General features: G+C 39.0%; 1 protein-coding gene across 5 annotated transcripts in view; it reads right to left on the reverse strand.

The window, feature by feature from the left end:
• LOC110103012 (putative callose synthase 8) overlaps positions 1-20,555 on the reverse strand; it is a 102,646-nt gene that overhangs the window by 31,448 nt on the left and 50,643 nt on the right. For all 5 annotated transcript variants that reach the window (XM_028696064.1, XM_028696065.1, XM_028696066.1 and 2 more), the window contains 11 exons: positions 3,969-4,050; positions 3,842-3,891; positions 3,648-3,734; positions 3,419-3,553; positions 3,235-3,329; positions 3,074-3,158; positions 2,842-3,002; positions 2,594-2,717; positions 2,389-2,483; positions 2,127-2,316; positions 1,895-2,046 (listed from right to left, as the gene is read on the reverse strand). In XM_028696064.1, the coding sequence (XP_028551897.1) occupies positions 1,895-2,046; positions 2,127-2,316; positions 2,389-2,483; positions 2,594-2,717; positions 2,842-3,002; positions 3,074-3,158; positions 3,235-3,329; positions 3,419-3,553; positions 3,648-3,734; positions 3,842-3,891; positions 3,969-4,050 (1,256 nt within the window). The remainder of the gene's footprint in view (positions 1-1,894; positions 2,047-2,126; positions 2,317-2,388; positions 2,484-2,593; positions 2,718-2,841; positions 3,003-3,073; positions 3,159-3,234; positions 3,330-3,418; positions 3,554-3,647; positions 3,735-3,841; positions 3,892-3,968; positions 4,051-20,555) is intronic.

The following is a 20,555-nucleotide window of genomic DNA, read 5'->3' on the forward strand; positions in this document are numbered from 1 at the left end:
ATTGCTGCTATTATATGCCAGATAACACGTATATTCTGCTTATCTGATCGATGACTAGCCTTAATCGAAAGTTCTCTCTCGTGATTGGGATGGGTAATTAACTATAGGGGCTTGCGCCCGTAGGAAACCAGAACTCAGATCATAAAGTCCTCGCAAAATGAGGGCGAAATCTCTGGGTAGTGTCTTATCTACAAACCCATCTGCCTTCCAAAATTTACCTCGGAACTTAGTTCGTTAAAACTCCCTCTCTGAATAAGAAAAGCGAGTGGAGGCCGAGGCCGAATTTTCGGAGCCCACACAGCTAAATTTAATTTTTAATCGCAAATTCATAATATTGCATAATTATTTTTATATAATTTATTTTTATTTAAATAATTTTAATATTATTATATCATTTGGTTCAAAGCAGATCGAACCATTCAACTTTGAACATGTCCTTTTCCAGTTCGATGTACAGTCCAATTTTCACATTGATAATATGAACTAGATCTTTAACTACATAATAAATCATGTTTAACATTATATTTAGTGATTGGACAATATGAAAACCCATATAATTCAAAATGGACTACTTAAAGCTAGCAAACATACATGTGGGGCCTGTTAATGGGGTTATAGGTCAGAATGTGTTGAACCTAGTATAGGTCACACTTTTTGCGATTTTAGCTGACATTAGCCACATGATGGCTGGGAGGTGAACCTTGCTTACCCTTTAGAAGTCTCTGACCAACAACCCTAATGGATTCACTTTATCAGCACCAATTCAAGGTCAGTGCTAGCCAACCACTAACCAGGATCAATAGGACAAAGGACAACACCATGAACTCTCATTATTTATAGAGCCTTCAGGCCTCTTTGAAGCCATTTAATGTCTCCTTGAAGATGCTAAGGGTGATTGTGGCTGCCTAATTTAACAAATTACAAACTCCATAGCTCAAGCATTAGCAAGCCCTCTTCATCTCTCTTAATGCCATAAAGCAGCCTCCCGCTCTCCAAATCATCAAAGCAACAGTAAGGGAGGTCATTGAGCCTTACCATGATTGTTATCACGATTCACAATCTTAATCTTCTTTGACCATAAAAAGGGGGGTTTCCTATTTTCATCATTGACGCCAGGCCATTGCTCTTGATACCCCGAATGGCTTGTACATTGTCGTCATCGAAATACTTATGATAACCCCTTAGGATGTGGTGCTGGATTTCGAATGTCCCTATTAGGCATTGAAAGCAGTTAATTGGTCACTCTTATGGCCTTTTGGTACATTTAGTTGAATAAGTTCAAATAGGTTTAACCCAAACTTATTATCCCAAGATGGTGAGACTCATTTTAACCAAAGCTTGCGAGTCCTACTTTTGAATATACCAATCAAGCTAAAAATTCACATTCATAAACCTGCATAATACAATATCAAAACGTTTGAAAATATATGTGCAAATTCAGTCACCTTCAGGAAAGCAATCACAATTGCTAATGACTAAGCTGATAATGAAAATTCATATTAAGAAGCCTAACGGTTTGCATGTCGTACAATGAATATGTTGATAATGAAAATTCAAATTCAAAAAATTTGACCATGTGAGTGCATGTATAATTTTGTCATTTGGAACATTTCTTCAATAAGACATTAATCTATACACAAAGCACAGTGAACACATACTTCAAGATTATTTTACAGTATAAATAATAAAAATAATAAATGCCAAAAATGAATGAGAATACCCTGTTCTAAACATGCATCAATAATCGGAAGGCGTAAATTTTAATTTTTATATAGAAAATGACAAGATTTGATATATGTTTGTAAAAGATTTATGCTCTGGTACTCTTATGTAATGATTATAATTAGCATAGTAAAAGTTAATTAAAAAAAGAAAGAATTATAAACAGGGTCACCTGAGAGACAACATGTTGCGGACTTTAGGAGCAGGAGGCATATCCATGAAAAGGGAAGTTGCAAAGAAAGAGATGCGTCTTCGGACCTCCAAGTTAGCAGGAATATCTGAAGCAGCTTCTTTGACAGTGAGCATCAGAAATAAACGTTTGACCTGATCTTCATCAACTAATGAGCTTCCTGGGATTGCACACCTTTCAAAAAAAAGGGAAAAACCCTAGTGAACTTAAGTACCTGGTCCCTCAAAAGTCCTTTGTCTGGTAGTGGGAAACGTAGAACAGAATTTTTAGGTCCTTCGTCATGCTGTGGGAAAGGAACAATACAACCCCTAGAATCTGATTTAAACATGTGCGATACTTGTTGCAAGAGGAAAACATCCACACACCCCTCTTGAGCATAGGAGGAATCCATAATATCCAGTATCCTAAATCAGTTGTTTTCACGTATCAGAGAGGTGAAAAAATTTATTTCAACATGAAATACAAACCCCACCTACCTGCCACCGTCGACCATCATATCATTGATGAGAAATTCAAGGACATCTTGGAGTGAAATGACCAGTTCATCTCGATGAGTTAGGTTATTTTCAAACTTCATTTATATATGTCAAATGATATAATAAGAGATTTGATTTTTACAAGTAAGAAAATAGAATAAAAAAGTAAAGAGATGCAAATTAAACTGCGTCTTATTACAATTACCAGAATCTCTACCATTTTGATAACTTTCTCAATTAAAACAGGTAACTCAGCCATCTTGAAATCAGTTAGGATGCTCGAATTTCCAATGCTTGTTTCAATTTCATCAAAAATAGCGCGTAAGACCCTGAAAAACTTGGGAAAGCTTACAATAATATTCTATAATATACATTGCAGTGCATTGCAGATTATCCCAAGAAGGAAACTTAGTACTTCTGCTTTTATGCATAAAAGCTAAAAAAAATAGCTACCTTTTCTCTAGGTCTCCAATGAGAAGAAAATTGAAGATATTATTCAATGTATCATAGCACTCCTTGACAGCATAGAACATGTACTTGTCTTTTTTTATTTTTTTATAAAGCTTCTCATACTTTCCGACATAATCTCTCGCTATGTTCACAGCTGTAGAAAACTGGCAAGCAAACAAAAGCTCTAAATTAGATAATGAAATGACAACATAAGGATTTAACGGATTAAAAGTACCTTCATAACTAAAAGAAACAAGGGCCATCGTGCTGAAGTCCCGCCAAACTCACATGCAAGTGGCATGATCATCAAATCCATCTCTCTACCAAAATAATCACGCTCCATAGAGTGTATGCTTATAGATGATATAGCTTGATAACTAATATATATAACTTTACCTGCTATTAATCAAGTCCTCAGACCTGAAATGAGCAATAATTTGATTCCATACTAGAGCAAACTTTGGAAGCTCATCTCTCGCAACTTCTGTACTCTAAACAGCATGGGTTATTACATTCAGTATAATATGCACTAGATATCAATTAAAAAGATTATTGAGCAAAAGAATGCAGCTTTTAGTACCTTGAAAGCTTTGTTCTGCAGGATATATTTGAAGATGCTCCCTTTTTTACTTTGCGATGAATGAGCAACAAGAGAAACATTGAACATTGATGGGAAGGAATGAAAACGACTTTTGACCATTTCAACTGTTCGAATCTGGCATAATGTATGTATGAAATTCCAATCTGAATATTGCTTCATGCAGTGTTGACAAGCAGTGCCACAAAATTGCGTAGTTATTAAATCTAACCTCACCAAGGTGATGAACAATGCCATAGACTCCTCCAAATATTGTACAGAAAATAGAATACCAAATCTGCATGTCCATAAAGTAGACCTGGATCCAAAAACAAATAAGAGAATAGACAATAATATGTACAAATGAATAAGTAGACAAATTCTCAATGGTCATAAGCTCTTTCGACTTCGAACTAGTTATCTCACAATAATGATTGGGGCCCAAACAGCAAGAATTGCACCAGCATTGTTTTGAACTGAAATGGACAGAAATCAAGGGTGAGGAAGTTAATCATGTCGTGCTAGAACATGTTATGTATAAAACAAGAAATACCTTCTGGAAAAAACTCATGCCAATCATAGGTATTGATATTAACTTTCATAATATGCTTCGTTGGTATAATAAGAGGTTTTATCTGCACAAATCAGAAAAAATGTGTTAGGATATTGAAAAAAAAAATAGATTTGTAAGGGACAAATAATGTCAAATGAGCTACAAAGCACAAAAAATGCCTGGAACAAAAATCAAAACCAGAATACACCAAAGCCAAAAAAAGAATTAATCAACCTAACTCTATCAAAACATTAAGCGGTTTATAGTAAAGTTGTTGGCTCAAGAAAAACGACACGAATGCATGAACCCCGCTTTACAGATGTAGGATTCCACTTCCCTTAAGTCAGATTGAAATTAACTAAATTTTTCCTAAGGGTAGTGTCAGGGTTTAATTAGATCTGGTGTCCTTACTTCCTATGAGCGCAAGCACTCATAGTTAATTACCCCTCTTAACATGTAAGAGAGAACTCTCGATTAAGGATGAAAAATTTTTAGGTAGCTTAGTCTCAATTGTGGGGAAAATGGAGATAAACCCGATCAAGATCACATGGTTCCATCGTCCCAGATATACCATAGATTTCAGTTTACCAACACTAACAACATTGATCGTAGTGTCCAGGGAATCTGCTTAGCAGCCATGGGTTGCCTCCTCTCAGGGATCCCGAGTAAACTGAAGTGGTTAGATGTAGATTTTAGTTTTAATTTTTTTTGGGATTTGGGGTTTACATCTATTAGAATACCAAGAAATTGATTTATTTTGGGATTTATGAGTTTGTTTAGAAGTTACCCAAGAGTTTGGATTGGAGCAGGTCTTATGGCTTCTTTAGGAAGTAGCCCGGGTATTTAGATTTAGGTTGGGACTTATGACTTTCGTAGAAAATAGTTCGGGTATTTGATTTGGAATGGGGCTTACTTTCCTATTTATGAGTTGCCTAAGTATGGGTCTTACAACCTAACTCTACAGCAAGGCTGCCCGAAGGTTTTGATTATTTGGGTAGGACTTATTACTTCCCTTAGGAAACAGCATGAAAAGTGAATCTTACAACTTAATTCTTTTAGACTAAGATGTCCATAGGTTTGAATTTGATTGTTTGGATTGGATTTGGGTTAGGTCATATGCCTTTCCTTATAAAGTTGCGTGTTTATTTGTAGGATTGTTAGGGTCGATGTACTTCATTTTAAAAAGTTTCCCTAACGCATGGGACTTACGACTTCACTTAGAAGTGGCCCGCTGATGGATCTTAAAACCTAACCCTATAGGCTAGGATGCCCGTAAATTTTAATTGGAAGTTTGGTTGGAAGATTCAGTGGCTTCCTTAGAAGTTGCTTGGTTATTTATAGGAGCATTAGGGTTGTTATACTTTATTTTTAAAGTATCCCTAATACATGGGACTTACGACTTCACTTAGAAGTGGCCTGTTGGTGAGTCTTACAACCTAGCCCTATATGATAGAATGCCTAAAGGCTTTAATTATTTGGGTAGGAGATCCTACGATAGAAATTCCACATGCTTTCAACATAGGAATCATAATTATTCTATTTCAAAGCATTATTTAAAGATGAAATTCTCTGTTGAGGCTTTTGCCTTAATTTTTCAACAAGAGTTGTCCATCTAATTAGATTGGGTAGGGATTTATGGCTTTAATTGGAAAGTAGCCCAATTAGTGGGACTTACGACCTTTATTAAAGGTAGCCCAAATATTTCAGCTGGGTAGGTCTTATTGCTTCCTTAGAAATTATCTAATGATGGGTCTTATGACCTAGCCCTTTAAGCTAAGTGGCCCGAGTGATGGGTCTTACAATCTAATCCTATAGACTATGATGCCCGTGTGAGGGGTTTAGGATTGTGTTATTACCTAAACATTTCTAACAAAGATCGGATTTACGGCTTCTATTAGAAGTGGTCGGTGTGTTATTTGGGGGTTAGGGTTAGGTCAATTTTACCTAAAATTTTGCCATAAGGTCGGGCTTACTGCTTTCCTTTGAAAGTTGCCGGATAATGGGACTTACAACCAAGTTCTTAGAAAATAAGGTTGCCCCGATGTTTTGAGTTTGATTATGTGTTTGTATAAACAATAGTTGCTTGTATAATGTTTGGAGATTTATTTTATAGTTTTTTGAGTTTGTGTGAGTTTGTGATTTTGATACCTCGAAGTTTTGACACTGGCGTTAGTGTTTTAGTTGTTCTATGCTCGTAGTCTTTTTCTACTACAGTAGTCCACTACTCTATTTGTTTTTTCAACATTATTGCTCTAATAGCTTTTTCGTACTTAGCATTTCTTGCTTCCCAGTACTTTGCTTTATTAGTAGTGGCTAGATTTACTATTTTTCACCATTCTTGATTTGATGATTTTTTATTGTAACATACTAATATTTATTTGTTTCGTTTACAGGTATGGGTACTTGCAGCATTTCAGGGAGCTCGCAGATAGTTGCAGGAGCTTGTAGCCATGAGGGATACAATTACAGGGGTTGGAGCCCACTAGGGGCTTTAACAGGAGTTGGAGTGTTGTTGGTTTAGAGAGTTTTAGGGTTTGTGAAGGATTGTATTGAGAGTTGACTTTACTTGTATATGTCAATTAATGCAAACAATTTTTCTTTTCCTACATTTTTCTTCAAAATTAATTTAATTAATCAACTAACCAAAAATCAAATTTTCTAGTTAATTGTATTGATCTCAATTTTAGAACTTTTGGATTTAAAAAAAAAAGCTCTCAGACTTAAAGATTTCATTTAAAACGCTCTCATATTTTAAAACTCTACTATTTTCGCATTTAAAACTCTGTGATTTAAAATTGTGGGCTCCGAAAATTCGGCCCTGACTTCCGCTCGACTCTTGCTTTTTCTTTTTCGGGGGGGAGTTTTAACAAATTTAAGTTCCGGGATAAATTTTGAAAGACTGATGGATTTGTAGACAAGACACTACCCAAGGATTTTGCTCTCATTTTGCAAGGACTTTATGATCTGAGTTCTTGTTTCCTATAGGCGCAAGTCCCTGTAGTTAATTACCCCCCTCAATCACGAGAGAGAACTTTCAATTAAGGCTAGTCGTCAATCAGATACGTATAAATACTTGTTATTTGGCATATAGTAGTAGCATGAGTTTGGATTTGGGAATTTGGAAAATTGATATTTATAATTAGAAATTTCACCATCTTACACTTAAAGCGGATGGTGGGGGAATGGATGATGGACCCGATCAAGATCTCATTGTTCCGTCATCCCGGACCATTATGGTCCCTTGTCTACTTAATTAGAGGAGGTAGTCGACCCAACCTGACAAAAGGATCCTTGTCGGCAACCATGGGTTGCTTCGTCCAAGGGTACCTTGTAGACCTGGGGTGAATGTTTGTCTAAAGGGACAAATTTGGATCCACCTTAGCTAACAGAGGGCTTTGTGCCCATAGATCATATCCTATTGATTCATATCTCAAGGATTTGATGCAACTAAGGAACGTATTGGCTCTGGCCATAACCAGTATTTCGTGGTGCCATTTGGCAGCAAAACCACTAGTTCAGAGGGCCCCGGGTCATAATCGTTTATCCTGCGATGTCATTTGGCGATAAACCCGCCGGTTAGAGGACACGTACCACATCCTTATTGGCAAGAGATTATTTGAGAATGGATCCTAATGATATTTTCGAATAGGCATTAGCTCTATGTGAGTTTAAATAAATTTTAATTTGTTCACCTCTACAAACTGTTGTGAATGATGGATTGATTTTACTTTAAATAATTTAATGGTTGATTTCAAATTTAAATATTTTAAAGTTCAATGATTTTTGAGATTTTTTTATTTTGGGTATTTGGGTGGAGGTTGGAAGGCATTTAAAAGTGTTTATGAACCCCACCGGTTGAGATAAACATTCAACACGGTCATCATCAGGGTGTGGGATCATTCATTGACTAAACCTTGTCAACCCTATCAACTTGCCGATAGAGGATTGGGTTTTGTAGGTTTTGTGCATTTACTAGTAAATACATATTGTTATAAGCCTTGAAAGCCTAATATGAATATATTAAAACAAATATACCGATCATCACAACCTTATATTTGTTTAATGGTTCGAACTTTTTCGACTCATATTGATCCATATAGAAGGATCGAGTTCGAACTTGAATATACTTATTGACCCGCGCAGCATCCCTAGACGTCACGTGTGTACTTATAACACGCTCGTCAGGGCCCATGCGAGTGTTTGGGAGGATTTTATAATTATTTTGTTGAACATTGTCGACTTTTATTTACCCTCTTAGGAGGATCAGGTCCAAATTTGTTAACCCGCGCAGCATCCCTAGGCGTCATGTGTGTTCCTACAACACGCTCGCCAAGGCCCATGCGGGTTTATGATTGCATACCCCGTTTCAGTGTACCTATGTGTATACAAACTACAGTGCATGTGCGGTGGCATTTTGGACATTCGACGTGTCTTTTATTATAGATCATAGAAGTTTATTTTGTCGTAGTCTTTCAATATTTTCTTGTGGATAGTACATTAGATGCATAACGTGTCTTCTACTGCAACGTGCATATTTGCTTATGGCTTTATAACTTGTAAAGGAGTTGGTGTACCTATATGTGCACTGATGTTGACTTCCAGATGAATTGCATTCATTGTATATTGTCTTTGTGCACTTTGATTGATAAATAGTTGTGAACTTAGATCACCAAAATTTGCATTAAACTTTAACAGCACATTTGTCGAACATTGCTTCTTAACTCTGGCGGGCATAATGTGTGGTGTGTTGATATTAACTTGAATACATCTAGATGTATCACATCTTCATTTTTACTGTATGCCTAATTCTTCTGGTTATATTTTGAAAGCTTCTTGACTATCCTTTTGACAATGAGCCTTAATTTGATATCATCATGATTCTATAGATTAGCAAATGGATGGTTGTTGAGGAGCTGCAAAAAGTCATTATCCTCTACGCCTTCTGACGTCAATACTTCTTTATTCTTGTAAAGGGGTGGACATATATACTTGCCACATTGATATTTCCAATGATAGGGACAATTATCGTTGGCATTCGTGTTCATTATACTTCGTATGGATGAGTGTATCACTGTCCCACTAATAAATGAATCGTTGCATGCATTCGGAATAATCATTTGCAAGATCCCCACGGACGTCATTCTCCAATCCTGCTTGTAATGCATTGAATGCTTTCATTATTCATCATGTTTGCATTCATCTTATTCGTTGCATATTGACCCTTTTTAATTACGGGAATTGTTGTATCTCCTTGCCACTTTCGTTGTCTTTGAAGAGAGCTTGTAGTTCACAATTAATTTATTTATGAATGATAATTTCACCACACACTTTATGTCGATTGCTTGGCACCATATTTAGCATTAGTTTTCACCAATCATATGTCCTTCACATCTCACTTATGAATGTGTCGCTTATTCAATTAGTTTCAATCACTTAAGAACATGATTGAGATATATGGCTTACATTCATGACATGCCTCATTTTTGGCCAAACAATTGTCACTTAGGAGTGAGTTATGCCGAATATTACAAATCGATTATCATGCTTATAGGGCCTCATGTGGTGACTTTACAATCAATCCATGCCTTCCATGATCTTTTTTTTTCACTTGAGATGATTGTCATTCATTTATCCTTTCATTTTCATAGGCATGTTACAAGAGAGTTGTTTGTTCAAATATTTCAAACTCCACGTGTTCTATTGCATCCAATTTGTACTCTATTATCTCACAAATTGCAACTTTGTTTTGAATATTTCATTATCTTCCTTATGGTTCAATTTGCAAATTTTTTTTATTCATTGTCATATTTTTTTTATTCAAATTCAAATTTGATTTAGGCTCAATTTTGTGTTCAATTCATTGTCCAAATTAAGTCCCCTGCTGTCCAAAAATTTACTCAAGTTCTTGTCTTTTCAGACAAAATTTCGGCAGCCTGTGGCGTCTCCCCCGTTAAGAGGAATTTTTGAGAGACTAGCCTTCCCACCACGCGCAATAAAGGCGTGTATGGTAGGTGCCCTTAGACAACGTGGCCGTGTTTTCCTTCCCACCACGTGCAATAAAGGCATGTATGGGGTCTTCGAGTGCACCTGTTTAAAAAGACAGTTTGCTTTCCCCCTGCTCGAGGGTACTTATAAATAACCCCGCCTCGTCATTTTCTATGGAGAAGGTTACATAATCAGGCTTAAAGCCACACCTTGTCATTTTCTCAAACATCTTAAGAGCTTCTAAAGCATGCCCATCTTGATAATAGCAAGATATAACAACAAGAGAAATTGAGATGACTATATCAAAACTGAAACCTGATTTCCATGATAATGATATCGAACACCATGATGGCTCTCTATAGCTTCAACTACAAAATGCTTGTTCAACTATTCTGCCAACTCTGATCATGTTGCTTTTCTATCCATACTTTCTCCTGTTGCATGATTAAGAGTCTCATACAAATCTCTCATAAGCCTCACAGAATGATCCGTTCTCCTTCCAAGTAGCTTTGGGCCAAGCCGTCTTCCTCAACCTTCGTTGAGTCAAGGACCCCATTGTTGCTGGAAATCGTGATTGATCTCATACTCGATGAGATATGTAGCTGCATCCTCCCCTCTAATGCAAAGGCAATGGCGGAGGCAAAAGAAACGACGGCGGGAGCAGCTGACTTCAGTGGATACAGTGGTCTGTTGGAGATCGATGAGAGTAAACGGACATGAGAGTTGGAAGGTTTGATCCGCTACTTGCTTTTGTGTAGACGGACAGGAGGTGGCTGCATGGATAGGTGAAGGAAATTCATGAGAATAGGGAAGTATTGCGTGAAGAGGAAGAATGATATGTGAGGAGCTGCTGTGTGGATGTTGGGTTCAGCAAGGTGGAGAACGGGCAGGGAGATCCGTGCGCTTGACTAGGTTGGAGCTCATGGGGGCTGGCCAGTTGGCGTTGGCGGGATGTAAGGGGTTGTATAAGGGTGGAGAGGCATGAGGTCTTAGAGGTTAAAGGCAAGAGGAAGAGCAAGTGGTCTAGGCTTTCACGCGAAGAATGAAGAAGGCTGGATGGGAGGAAGAAGAGCCGTGATTTGGAGTTGCGAAGCTCGGCAGTGGAGTTCGCGGAAGAGACGAGTGCCGTGAGTGAAAATTTTATTTTATTTTATTGCCTGGGAATGAAGCAAGAACCCAACTATAAGTTTTCTTTTCTGTTGTTTTTTAACGAGGCGTCTCACTCAAACAAGATAGATCTCTTGGAAAGAAATCTCCACGGGATTTGCTGCGGGTTTTCAGGAGACTTGATCACGAATTTTGATTACGACGAGGTGATTTTAATGCTGATTTGGTCTTTTGTTTGATCTTTTTATGGAGATTTTTTTAAAATTAATATTAATATTAAATATTATTACTAATTCAAAATGGTAATTGCTTGCTGTTTTCAAAAGAGAAGGCCCAAAATTATGTGCATTTTCTCGATTTGTGTGCATTTTTGCTCTGTTTTACGTGTCGATTTTGCCGCACGATCATAATTGATTAAATTGATTGTGTATTTAGAATGTTGACGGTGTTCCGGATGCACTGGCGAAGCCCGTTCGTCAATCGGTCATCATTCGGATGATGTCGAGGCCTAGTTTTCTTAGAATAGGCGCACTTTACCTCTATGTTCGTGTCGACCCCCTCGCATGCCCCACAATTTGTTAAATTGAATGTCATAATTATGTATTCTAAGATATTTGGGATGTTCTGATCGCAAAAACGCAGTCCGTTTTGCGATCGGACTTTGTTTGGGCAACCTCGAGGCCTCTTTCCTCGGTATGCGTGTTTGCCTCGAGAGTAGTGTCACCACCCCAGATGATCCAAATTGAACATAGAAAATGTAGTTCTTAAGTATTTGCATTATTCCAATCGCAAGGGAGAAATCCGTTTCGTGAATGAACATCATTTGGACAACGACGATGCCAAATTTTTTCGAAATTTGTGCTATTGCCTCGATATCCATGCCACCATTATGGATGCTTCAAATTGAATAAATAACATATAGTTTTTAAAGGTTGACAATGTTCCGGACGCAATAACACAGTTTGTTTGTCGATCAAACATCATTTGATCAGCCTCGCGCTTTAATTTCGAGTGTCGGTCGTCTTTTTTGATTAATTTCGTCTAATTTGGCCATGAGGGGCCTCGACTTTGGAGAACTCGATGTCATGATCGTATTAGCGCAGTCTGTTTGGCAATTGGAGGTCGTTTGACCCTTCAAGTGATGCGGCACGCCAACCCGTGTGATGTTTGTCCTTTTTGTGCGTGGTTTATCGTATATGGGTCAACAAAAGCGCATTTATATTTTAAGACTCTCAGATTAAAAATGCTATTGTGAAATCATGTGTGATTAGGGTAGTGGGCGGTTGTGAGATCATGTGATTGGGGTAGTGGGCGGTTGTGAGATCATGTGTGAGTGGGGAAGTGGGCGGTTGTGAAATCCTGTATGAGTGGGGGTAGTGGGTGGTTTTGAGATCATGTGTGACTGGGATAGTAGGCGGTTGTGAGATCATGTGTGATTGCGGTAGTCTGAGGTAGTTATTGGTCAACAAATTGCCTCCCAACGAATTCATTGTGTGACTTTCACACAATGAATTCATTGCAGTATCTTCGAACATTTTTTTAGAATTCATATTCATTCATGAAAAATGTCTTTACAGATTAATAAGACGTGATGGAGAAATGAAATAAACTAAATGAATATTAATATGAAAATTAAAATGATAAAACGGGAAAGGTGCATGCATGAAAATACAAGAGTTTACCCCTTTATAGTACTGGCTGGGATGCAACGCACCCACGCACGTTAAATGAAAAAGGAAATGAAAATGATTATACATTTATTATATAAAATTTAGACGGTGCTCCTATAATAAATTGAAGAGAAAATAAATAAGTAAAAATGAAAAAGGTATAAATGAAATAGAAAAATGGATAAGTTATTTGAAAGGAATATAATAAGAATCTACATTTATATGAAATGTTATATACTTATATGTGTTAGCTGAAAAAGAAAGGTATGGAACAGGATTGATTTTATGTATGTTTAACTACTATAGTATAAGATGTTATTATCTACTAAGTTTATGATATAAACATAAATTATTAAACTGAAATTTCAAGTAAATCTTATGAGAAATAAATAGCTGAAAGAGAAGAATTTATCTATAGCAGAAGATTAAATTAAAATAGATATGAACTGGTTTATGTATATGTTTCAATAGAAAATTTTATTTTGGTGGCGCTTCAATTATATGTTGGATATTAGTCTGTTAAATGTTTTATGTTATTGAAAGAAATGTATTAACCGTCCAACCATATGTTCTCGCATCATTAATTTGAGTCTCTGGGCTGGGTCGTAACACAGACCAAATGCAATTCCTTTCATAAAGTCATGTTTAATTAACTTTGTTATTGAAAAATGCAACTCTTCAAAAGTAATGTCTGTCACTTCAAGTCAAAACTTAACTCAATATCATGAAGACCTTGGATACAGCATGTTCAAGAAAAATTAGTAAATGAAAAAAAGTCGATCCCTGGATTATATAGCAGTCATTATCACCAGTGAGATCTTAAGAAAATAATAGAAATGAAAGTGCAATTTAGGTAACATTGCATAACTAGGGTAAACCAAACAAAATATCAAACATAATATTTCAAGGCATAGAACATTAAGAAAACAATCAAGATTGAAAACAAAGTCAAACACAACCAAAATGTTCATAATTAACACCCCAAGTTCCCAACTAATCATTATGAAGACAATTGTTAAAACCAAAGTTGCCATAAGCATAAAATGGAGTAAAAACTTATAAATAGCAGTTTCATGGGCAATTTCATCGTAAAAAAACAAGTCACTAATCCTTACCGTGAAAGGAATAAAGTACAGAAATCAAAGACAAAAGAAATGTAAAATATATGAATGTATGCCCGCATATGCCTTTATAGACACTTAACAAGTAGACAACAAGTAACAAGGAAAGGAGTTACATCTGATTGGCCCCACAAAGGAACTCTCTGATAGGAAACACTGGTAGATCTCAAGTATTTCCTGTCAATCTTCGAATAACAACGAGAATTCTCCACCGAATTTCGCACAAAACCACAAAAACAGTAGATAATTTGTATTATTTGATGAAAGGGAAACGGAAAATAGCAAGATACAATTGATCCTCTATTCGAGAGGAAGATCGACCTCTTCCAAATCTCTAGACACCGCTATAGCCCAAAGAAAACCAAAGGGTTCTCAAATTTCAGCCAAATTCAAGATGCCCTAACCCTAGAAAAACAAACTATTTAAAGAAAACAAATCAAAAGGAAATCTCTAAATAGTCTCTACATTCAAATCTCCCCCCCAAACCCCTCAAAATTCTTTCCCAAAAAGCTTCTTGAAACATAGTGGCTTGATCGGTGTACACGAGAGGCGGAGAAGTTTCACTCAGTCGCGTCTGGGCCAGTCCCATGTGGACCGGCTGGACCGGTCCAATGGACCGGTCTAACAATACTCTCCTCCCAAAGATCCACCTTGTCCGCAAGGTGGAAAGACAACACCCTCCTCTATTCCTTCTTCATCAAAAAAAAGATAAGAACCTGAAGAATTCGGTACTTATACATGTGCCCCGGCGTATACCTCTCGTCACATCTGAAACATATTCCCTTAGCCCTCTTCCCCTGTAATTCTTTTTCTGTGAGCTTCTTGAAGTTGCCCCCAAGTCTTCCTCCAATAGTCTTCTCTTTCGATGTTTCCCTAAGAGTACCCTGTGTTGGTTCCTTAGGTGAAAAGTGGTGGTCATCCTATATGAGCTTCATGAATTGCCTTATGCTCCTTTTTCAAGTGCCTCTAATCCTCCACCAATTGAGCTAGCTCCATAGACTCTCCTAACTATCGAGGTCTCATCACTCTAATTGTTGCACGGATCTTAGGTTTCAGTCCTTTCATAAAATTCCCCTCCAGTTCAGACTCTAGAAGTTGATCCAATTGACTGGCAAGATACTCAAATTGCTCATGGTATTCCATCATTATCCCATTTTGTATCAAAGCGAAGAACTGCTCGTAGAAGTCCCCTCCCCGACTGGTTTTTCCAACAGGCAGTTCTTAAACTCCTTCTAAGTCCTTATTGGTCGCCTCGTATCCCTCCACTGGTACTATGCTAAAGCTTTCCCTTCCAAGCACATCCCGACAGCCATCAGTCTCTCCCCCTCCGTCAAACTGTTGACAGAAAATTACCTTTCCACTTTGTAGATCCACTCATGGGCATCCTCTCCCTCAAAAATAAGCATATTCAGCTTCCTCACCCTCAAATCGCCTATGTTCCCTCAATAACTTCCCCTTCCCGAAGGGGGTGGTTCCCCTCAAGTATACCAATCATCCTTTCTACGTTCATACCCCAGCTTTTTGTTGGCTCTGAAAATTCAGCCCCGGCCTCCGCCCGCTGCTAATGTTGTTTTTTTTTTGGCGAGGGAGTTTTAACGAACAAAGTTCCGGGATAAATTTTGGAAGGCAGATGGGATTGTAGATAAGACACTTCCCAGAGATTTCGCGCTCATTTTGTGAGGACTTTATGATCTGAGTTCTAGTTTCCTATGGGCGCAAGCCCCTATAGTTAATTACCCCTCTCGATCACGAGAGAGAACTTTCGATTAAGGCTAGTCGTCAATCAAATACGTAGTAAATACGTGTTATCTGGCATATATTAGCAGCATGGGTTTGGCTATTGAAGATTGAAAGTTTGAAGATTTGATATTTAAAATAGAAATTTCATCATCTTTTACTTAAAGCAGATGGTGGGGGAATGGATAATGGACCCAATCAAGATCTCATGGTTTCGTCATCCCGGGCTATCGTAGTCCCTGGTCTATTTAGTCGGAGGAGGTAGTCGACCCAACCTAACAGAAGGATCCTTGTCGGCAGCCATGGGTTGCTTTGTCCAAGGGGACCTTGTAGACCTGGGGTGAATATTTGCCTAAGGAGACATTTGAATCCACCTTAGTTGACAGAGGGCTTTGTGCCCTATCGATCATATCCTATTGATTCATATGTCAAGGATTGATGCCACTAAGGAACGTATTGGCTCTGGCCATAACCGGTATTTCGTGGTGCCATTTAGCGGCAAAACCACTCGGTTCAGAGAGCCTCGGGTCATAACCGTTTATCCTGCGGTGCCATTTGGTGGCAAAATCGCCGGTTAGAGGACATATACCATATCCTTACTGGCAGGAGATTGTTTGCGAATGGATCCTATTGATATTTTCTACTAGGCATTAACTCTTTGTGAGCTAAAGTTATATTTGAATTTGTCCACCTCGGCAAACTTTTGCGGAGGGTTTATCCAATGGTTCGAACCCTTTCTACTCCTATTTACTTGCTTAGGAGGATCGGGTTTCGTAGGCTTTGTGCATTTATCAGGGAATTCTCTTGATTGTAGGCCTTGAAAGCCTAATATGAATATATTAAAATAAATACACTGGTCGCCACAATCGTGTATTTGTTTGAAGGTTTGAACCCTGTCAATTCCTATAGATCCGTATAGGAGGATCGGGTTCGAACTTGAATTTACTTATCGACCCGCGCAGCATCCCTAGACGTCACATGTACACCAATAACACCCTCGTCGGGGCCCATGCTGGTCGAGATTGCATTTTTTCCTTTTAGTGTACCTATGTGTATACAAGTTATAGTGTACGTGCATGGGTACTTTGAAATTATTTGTAGATGTCATCTGTCCGCTTATATAAGTGTTGCAGATCCGGTGGCGTTGAGGTCTTGATGTGGACTCCCCCTTTCTCATTCATCGGGGAAGATTTCTTCTGGACTTTGAAGTCCGCTGCTTTGCCTTGAAAAGATCTCCTTTCAAGATCTTTAGTGTAGTAGACTTGTTGTCTCTGATATTTGTAAATGCGGATATTGTTTTCTTCCTGAATATAGGATCAAGAAGAAATTTTGGGACACTAGGAAGTTTAGTTCTAATTTGCTCAAAAATCTCTTCCATTCTACTAGGGGTGTCCTCTTTCATACATCGGGTTGCCCTTGTACCCGACATACTTAGCAGCATTTTAGTCACCATCATCGTAGGCGATATCTGTACTTGTGTCCACAGTGGTTCGTTGTGCTTATGATATACCCACTGTTGTTATCCACAAGTGTCTTGTACATATTTACGGGGACCCGTTGTATTTTCTACGACCTCCTGGAGGTGTTCGTAGGAGAACTATTGTCCTTGCAGCACATTCACCTTTCACCAATCTCAGGTGGGTCATCAATTGTATTTGTTTGCAAGGACGGATCTTCTACTATCAAGTGGTAGTGTTGCCTTTTTCAATCAACAGGCAATTGTATGGATTGTTATAGGAGTTCATGCATCAAGGTCTTGTAACGTACTTTGAGTCACTTTTGACCGTACAAATGTTCTTATAATTTGAACTCCCTTGCACATGATTCAATCTTTGTCCTTTGTATATGTTTGAGCCCGAGTTAAGTTTCACTTAGACTCAGGTTCATCAAGATTACAAATCCCCGCTTAATGTAGTTTAGTCCGAGCTCGAGTGCATGTTCACTTTTTGTTCAAAGTCTTCTGAAGTCTTTTGAGTTCAGTTGCATATTTGGTTTGACTTTGATTCCAGTTTGACTTCATTTTATTTGAATTTTGACTTTTAGAAATCATTTAAGTTTAGTTCAGGTCCCCTGCTCGTGTTCAATCAAGTTCAAAAGTCCACAAGTCATTGTTCATGTTCATTTGAGTCCAGATCCTTATTCGTTTTGAGTTCAAACAAGTCCGAGTACAGTCATATTTCACCCAAAATTTCGGCAGCCTCCCGGAGTCTCCCCTGTTTAGGGGAAAACTACGAAAAATTGGGCCTTTCCCACCACGCACAATAAAGGCGTGCATGGTAGGTGCCCTCTTGCGAGGACACCACGGCCGTGTAAGATTTTTGTCCCCACCACGCGCAACAAAGACGTGCATGGGTCTTCGGTACCTGTTATAAGAAAAGAGCAGTTGTTTCTCCGTAGGTACAGAGCCGCATACGGGTACACAAGAGTTGTCCTGGTCACGCTAAGAAAAGCGTGCACCAGGCTTACCTGGCCTTGTCGTATGCATCACACCGGGTTCCCTCCTACCACGCTCAATAAAGGCGTGCATAGGTGGTTTGCCGGTCCGACACGCATGTCTAGGCAGGAGGGCGATGGGTCGCTTACCTACCTCGTCGTAAGTGTCGCACCGAGTTCCCTCCTACCACGCTCAACAAAGGCGTGCATAGATGGTCCGCCGGCCCGACATGAACATCGAGGCAAGAGAGGAAATTTTGTTTTATTTTTATTATTATTATAATTATTTATTAATAATAATAATACTAATAATAAAAAAAAAAATCCATCTCTTCTCTCACTCTCTGGTTCGGCAGGATCACGGGATTTGGCCGAAGGAGCGCGTGAAGGAGAGAAAGTCACCTTCACACATAATGAGCTCCTGTGTTTGCTTCCGATCAAAATGTCGGACCTCCAATCCAATGAGAAGGGAAGTCGAAGGAGGAGCGAAGTCGGACAGCACGATAGAGCCGGAGCAACGGGAAATGGAGAGTTACTTTCATGGCAAGTGAGCTCCCGTTCTTCCATCCGATCAAAATATCGTGGCTTCCAATCCTTCAGCAAGGGAAAGTCGTTGAAGGGAGCGACGTCGAACAGCCAGAAAGGGTCGGAGAGGCGCACTAAAGGTAGAATGTTATCTACACAACAGCGAGCTCCCGTTCTTGTTACGATCAAAATGCCGTAACTTCCGTCCCGACAGGAAAGGGCGGCGTCGGAGGGGCAACGCCGGAGGAGGAACGAAGTCGAACCGCACGGAGGAGCCGAGAAGCGACGAGCTTCCATTGTTTCGTCCGATTAAACTGTCGTAACTTCCGATCCAACAGGAAATGTCATCGAAGGAGCGGAATCGAGTAGCGACGAGAGAGGGAGAGAGCGAGCGGGCTCGGGAGAGGAGAAAGAGTCAGCAGAGGCTGAAGGCCTCGTTCCCTTGGTCTCTTACGCGAGGACGTGCAAACGATGTACGAAGAAGCGACGTCGGCGTGCGAGTGACGTGCAAGTCGTGCCGAGATCGTGGTTTCGGCAGAGCAGGTAATTGATTTTTTTTTTTTTTTATTCTGACATTACGGGTTAACACCTTTCATCAAATTTTCACCTTCTCCTCTCAAATTCAGCACCTCTTGGATCATAACAAATCACTCACCTTTCAAATTCAACCTCCCAATGGTCATAATTACCTATTTCCTTTTTCAATCTCGCCCCTCTCCTCTCCAAATCTGTACATCTTTATTCTTGCCCTACCTCCTCACGCCTCTCCTCATACCCTTTACCCGGCTCCTCCCTGGGAATAGGCTCTAGGAGAGGTATTCTCTATTCTTCCTTTCGAATCACCACCTCCTGATCTCCCTTTTGCCTGATTTGCCTAGGGTTTTTCCCATCCCCTGGCTGTCGGCGCCTTCCTTCCCCTCTGATAGTGATATTTTGGGTTGGCCCTCGAGCACTTACTTCAACATCTCCTCTAAGAGGGAATATTTTGAACTGAACTTATCATGGATGGCTAAAACATCTTTTAACTCTAAAACTTGAATTTGGAGATCAGAAATTTCATATTTTATTTGTCCAATCTACACTTCAAGGTGTTCCTCCAACACATCTATTTTCTTGACCGCCACAGATGCCCGAATTTTTGTAGAAATAAAAAACTGAACTTAGACCTTCAAAAATAGCAATTTTCTTCTTTGAAATCCCAAGAACACCTGCTGAAATTCACCAAAACAGCCCACAAAAGGTCCCAAAAACATCTTTGATACCAATTTGATAGGAAAAACTAGTAGACCTCGACTATTTTCTATCAATCTTCGAAAAACAACGAGAATTCTCCACATAAATCCGCACAAAATCATGAAAACAGTAGATAATTTGTATTATTTGATGAAAGGGAAATGGAAAAAAGCAAGATACAATTGATCCTCTATTCGAGAGGGGGATCAATCTCTCCCAAATCTCTAGACACCGCTAGAGCTCAAAGAAAACCTAAGGGATCTCAAATTTCAGCCAAATTCAAGATGCCCTAACCCTAAGGAAAACAAACTATTTAATACATACAAATCAAAAGGAAATCTCTAAACAATCCCTACATTCAAATTTCCCTCCCAAATACCTCAAAATTCTTTCGCAAAAAGCTCCTTGAAACCTGGCAGCTTGATCGGCGTACGCAGGAGGCGGAGAAGTTCCTCAGTCGCGTCTGGGCCAATCCCATGTGGAGCGGCTTGGACCAGTCTAACACTCTCCCAAGGAATGACAGACCCCACTCGCCCGGGCCTACAAAAAAAGTTCGTCCCTCCTAGGGGCAATAGGAACCCACTAACCAAGTAATTTGCCACTCACCTAATGAGATGGATGCAACCCACAAAACAACTCACCCCTACTCAGAGTGGGAACTTTCGCCCTCCTACATCTAAGACCAACTATAGGAAAGTGCCTACTCATGAGCCCTCAACTCGCACTATTGGTACCGACCAGTCACTGAGTTAGCATTATTCTCAACCCCTAATTAT

The sequence above is a fragment of the Dendrobium catenatum genome, unplaced genomic scaffold (genome assembly GCF_001605985.2).
Source record: "Dendrobium catenatum unplaced genomic scaffold, ASM160598v2 fragScaff_scaffold_716, whole genome shotgun sequence".
In the NCBI taxonomy this organism is placed as follows: domain Eukaryota; kingdom Viridiplantae; phylum Streptophyta; class Magnoliopsida; order Asparagales; family Orchidaceae; genus Dendrobium; species Dendrobium catenatum.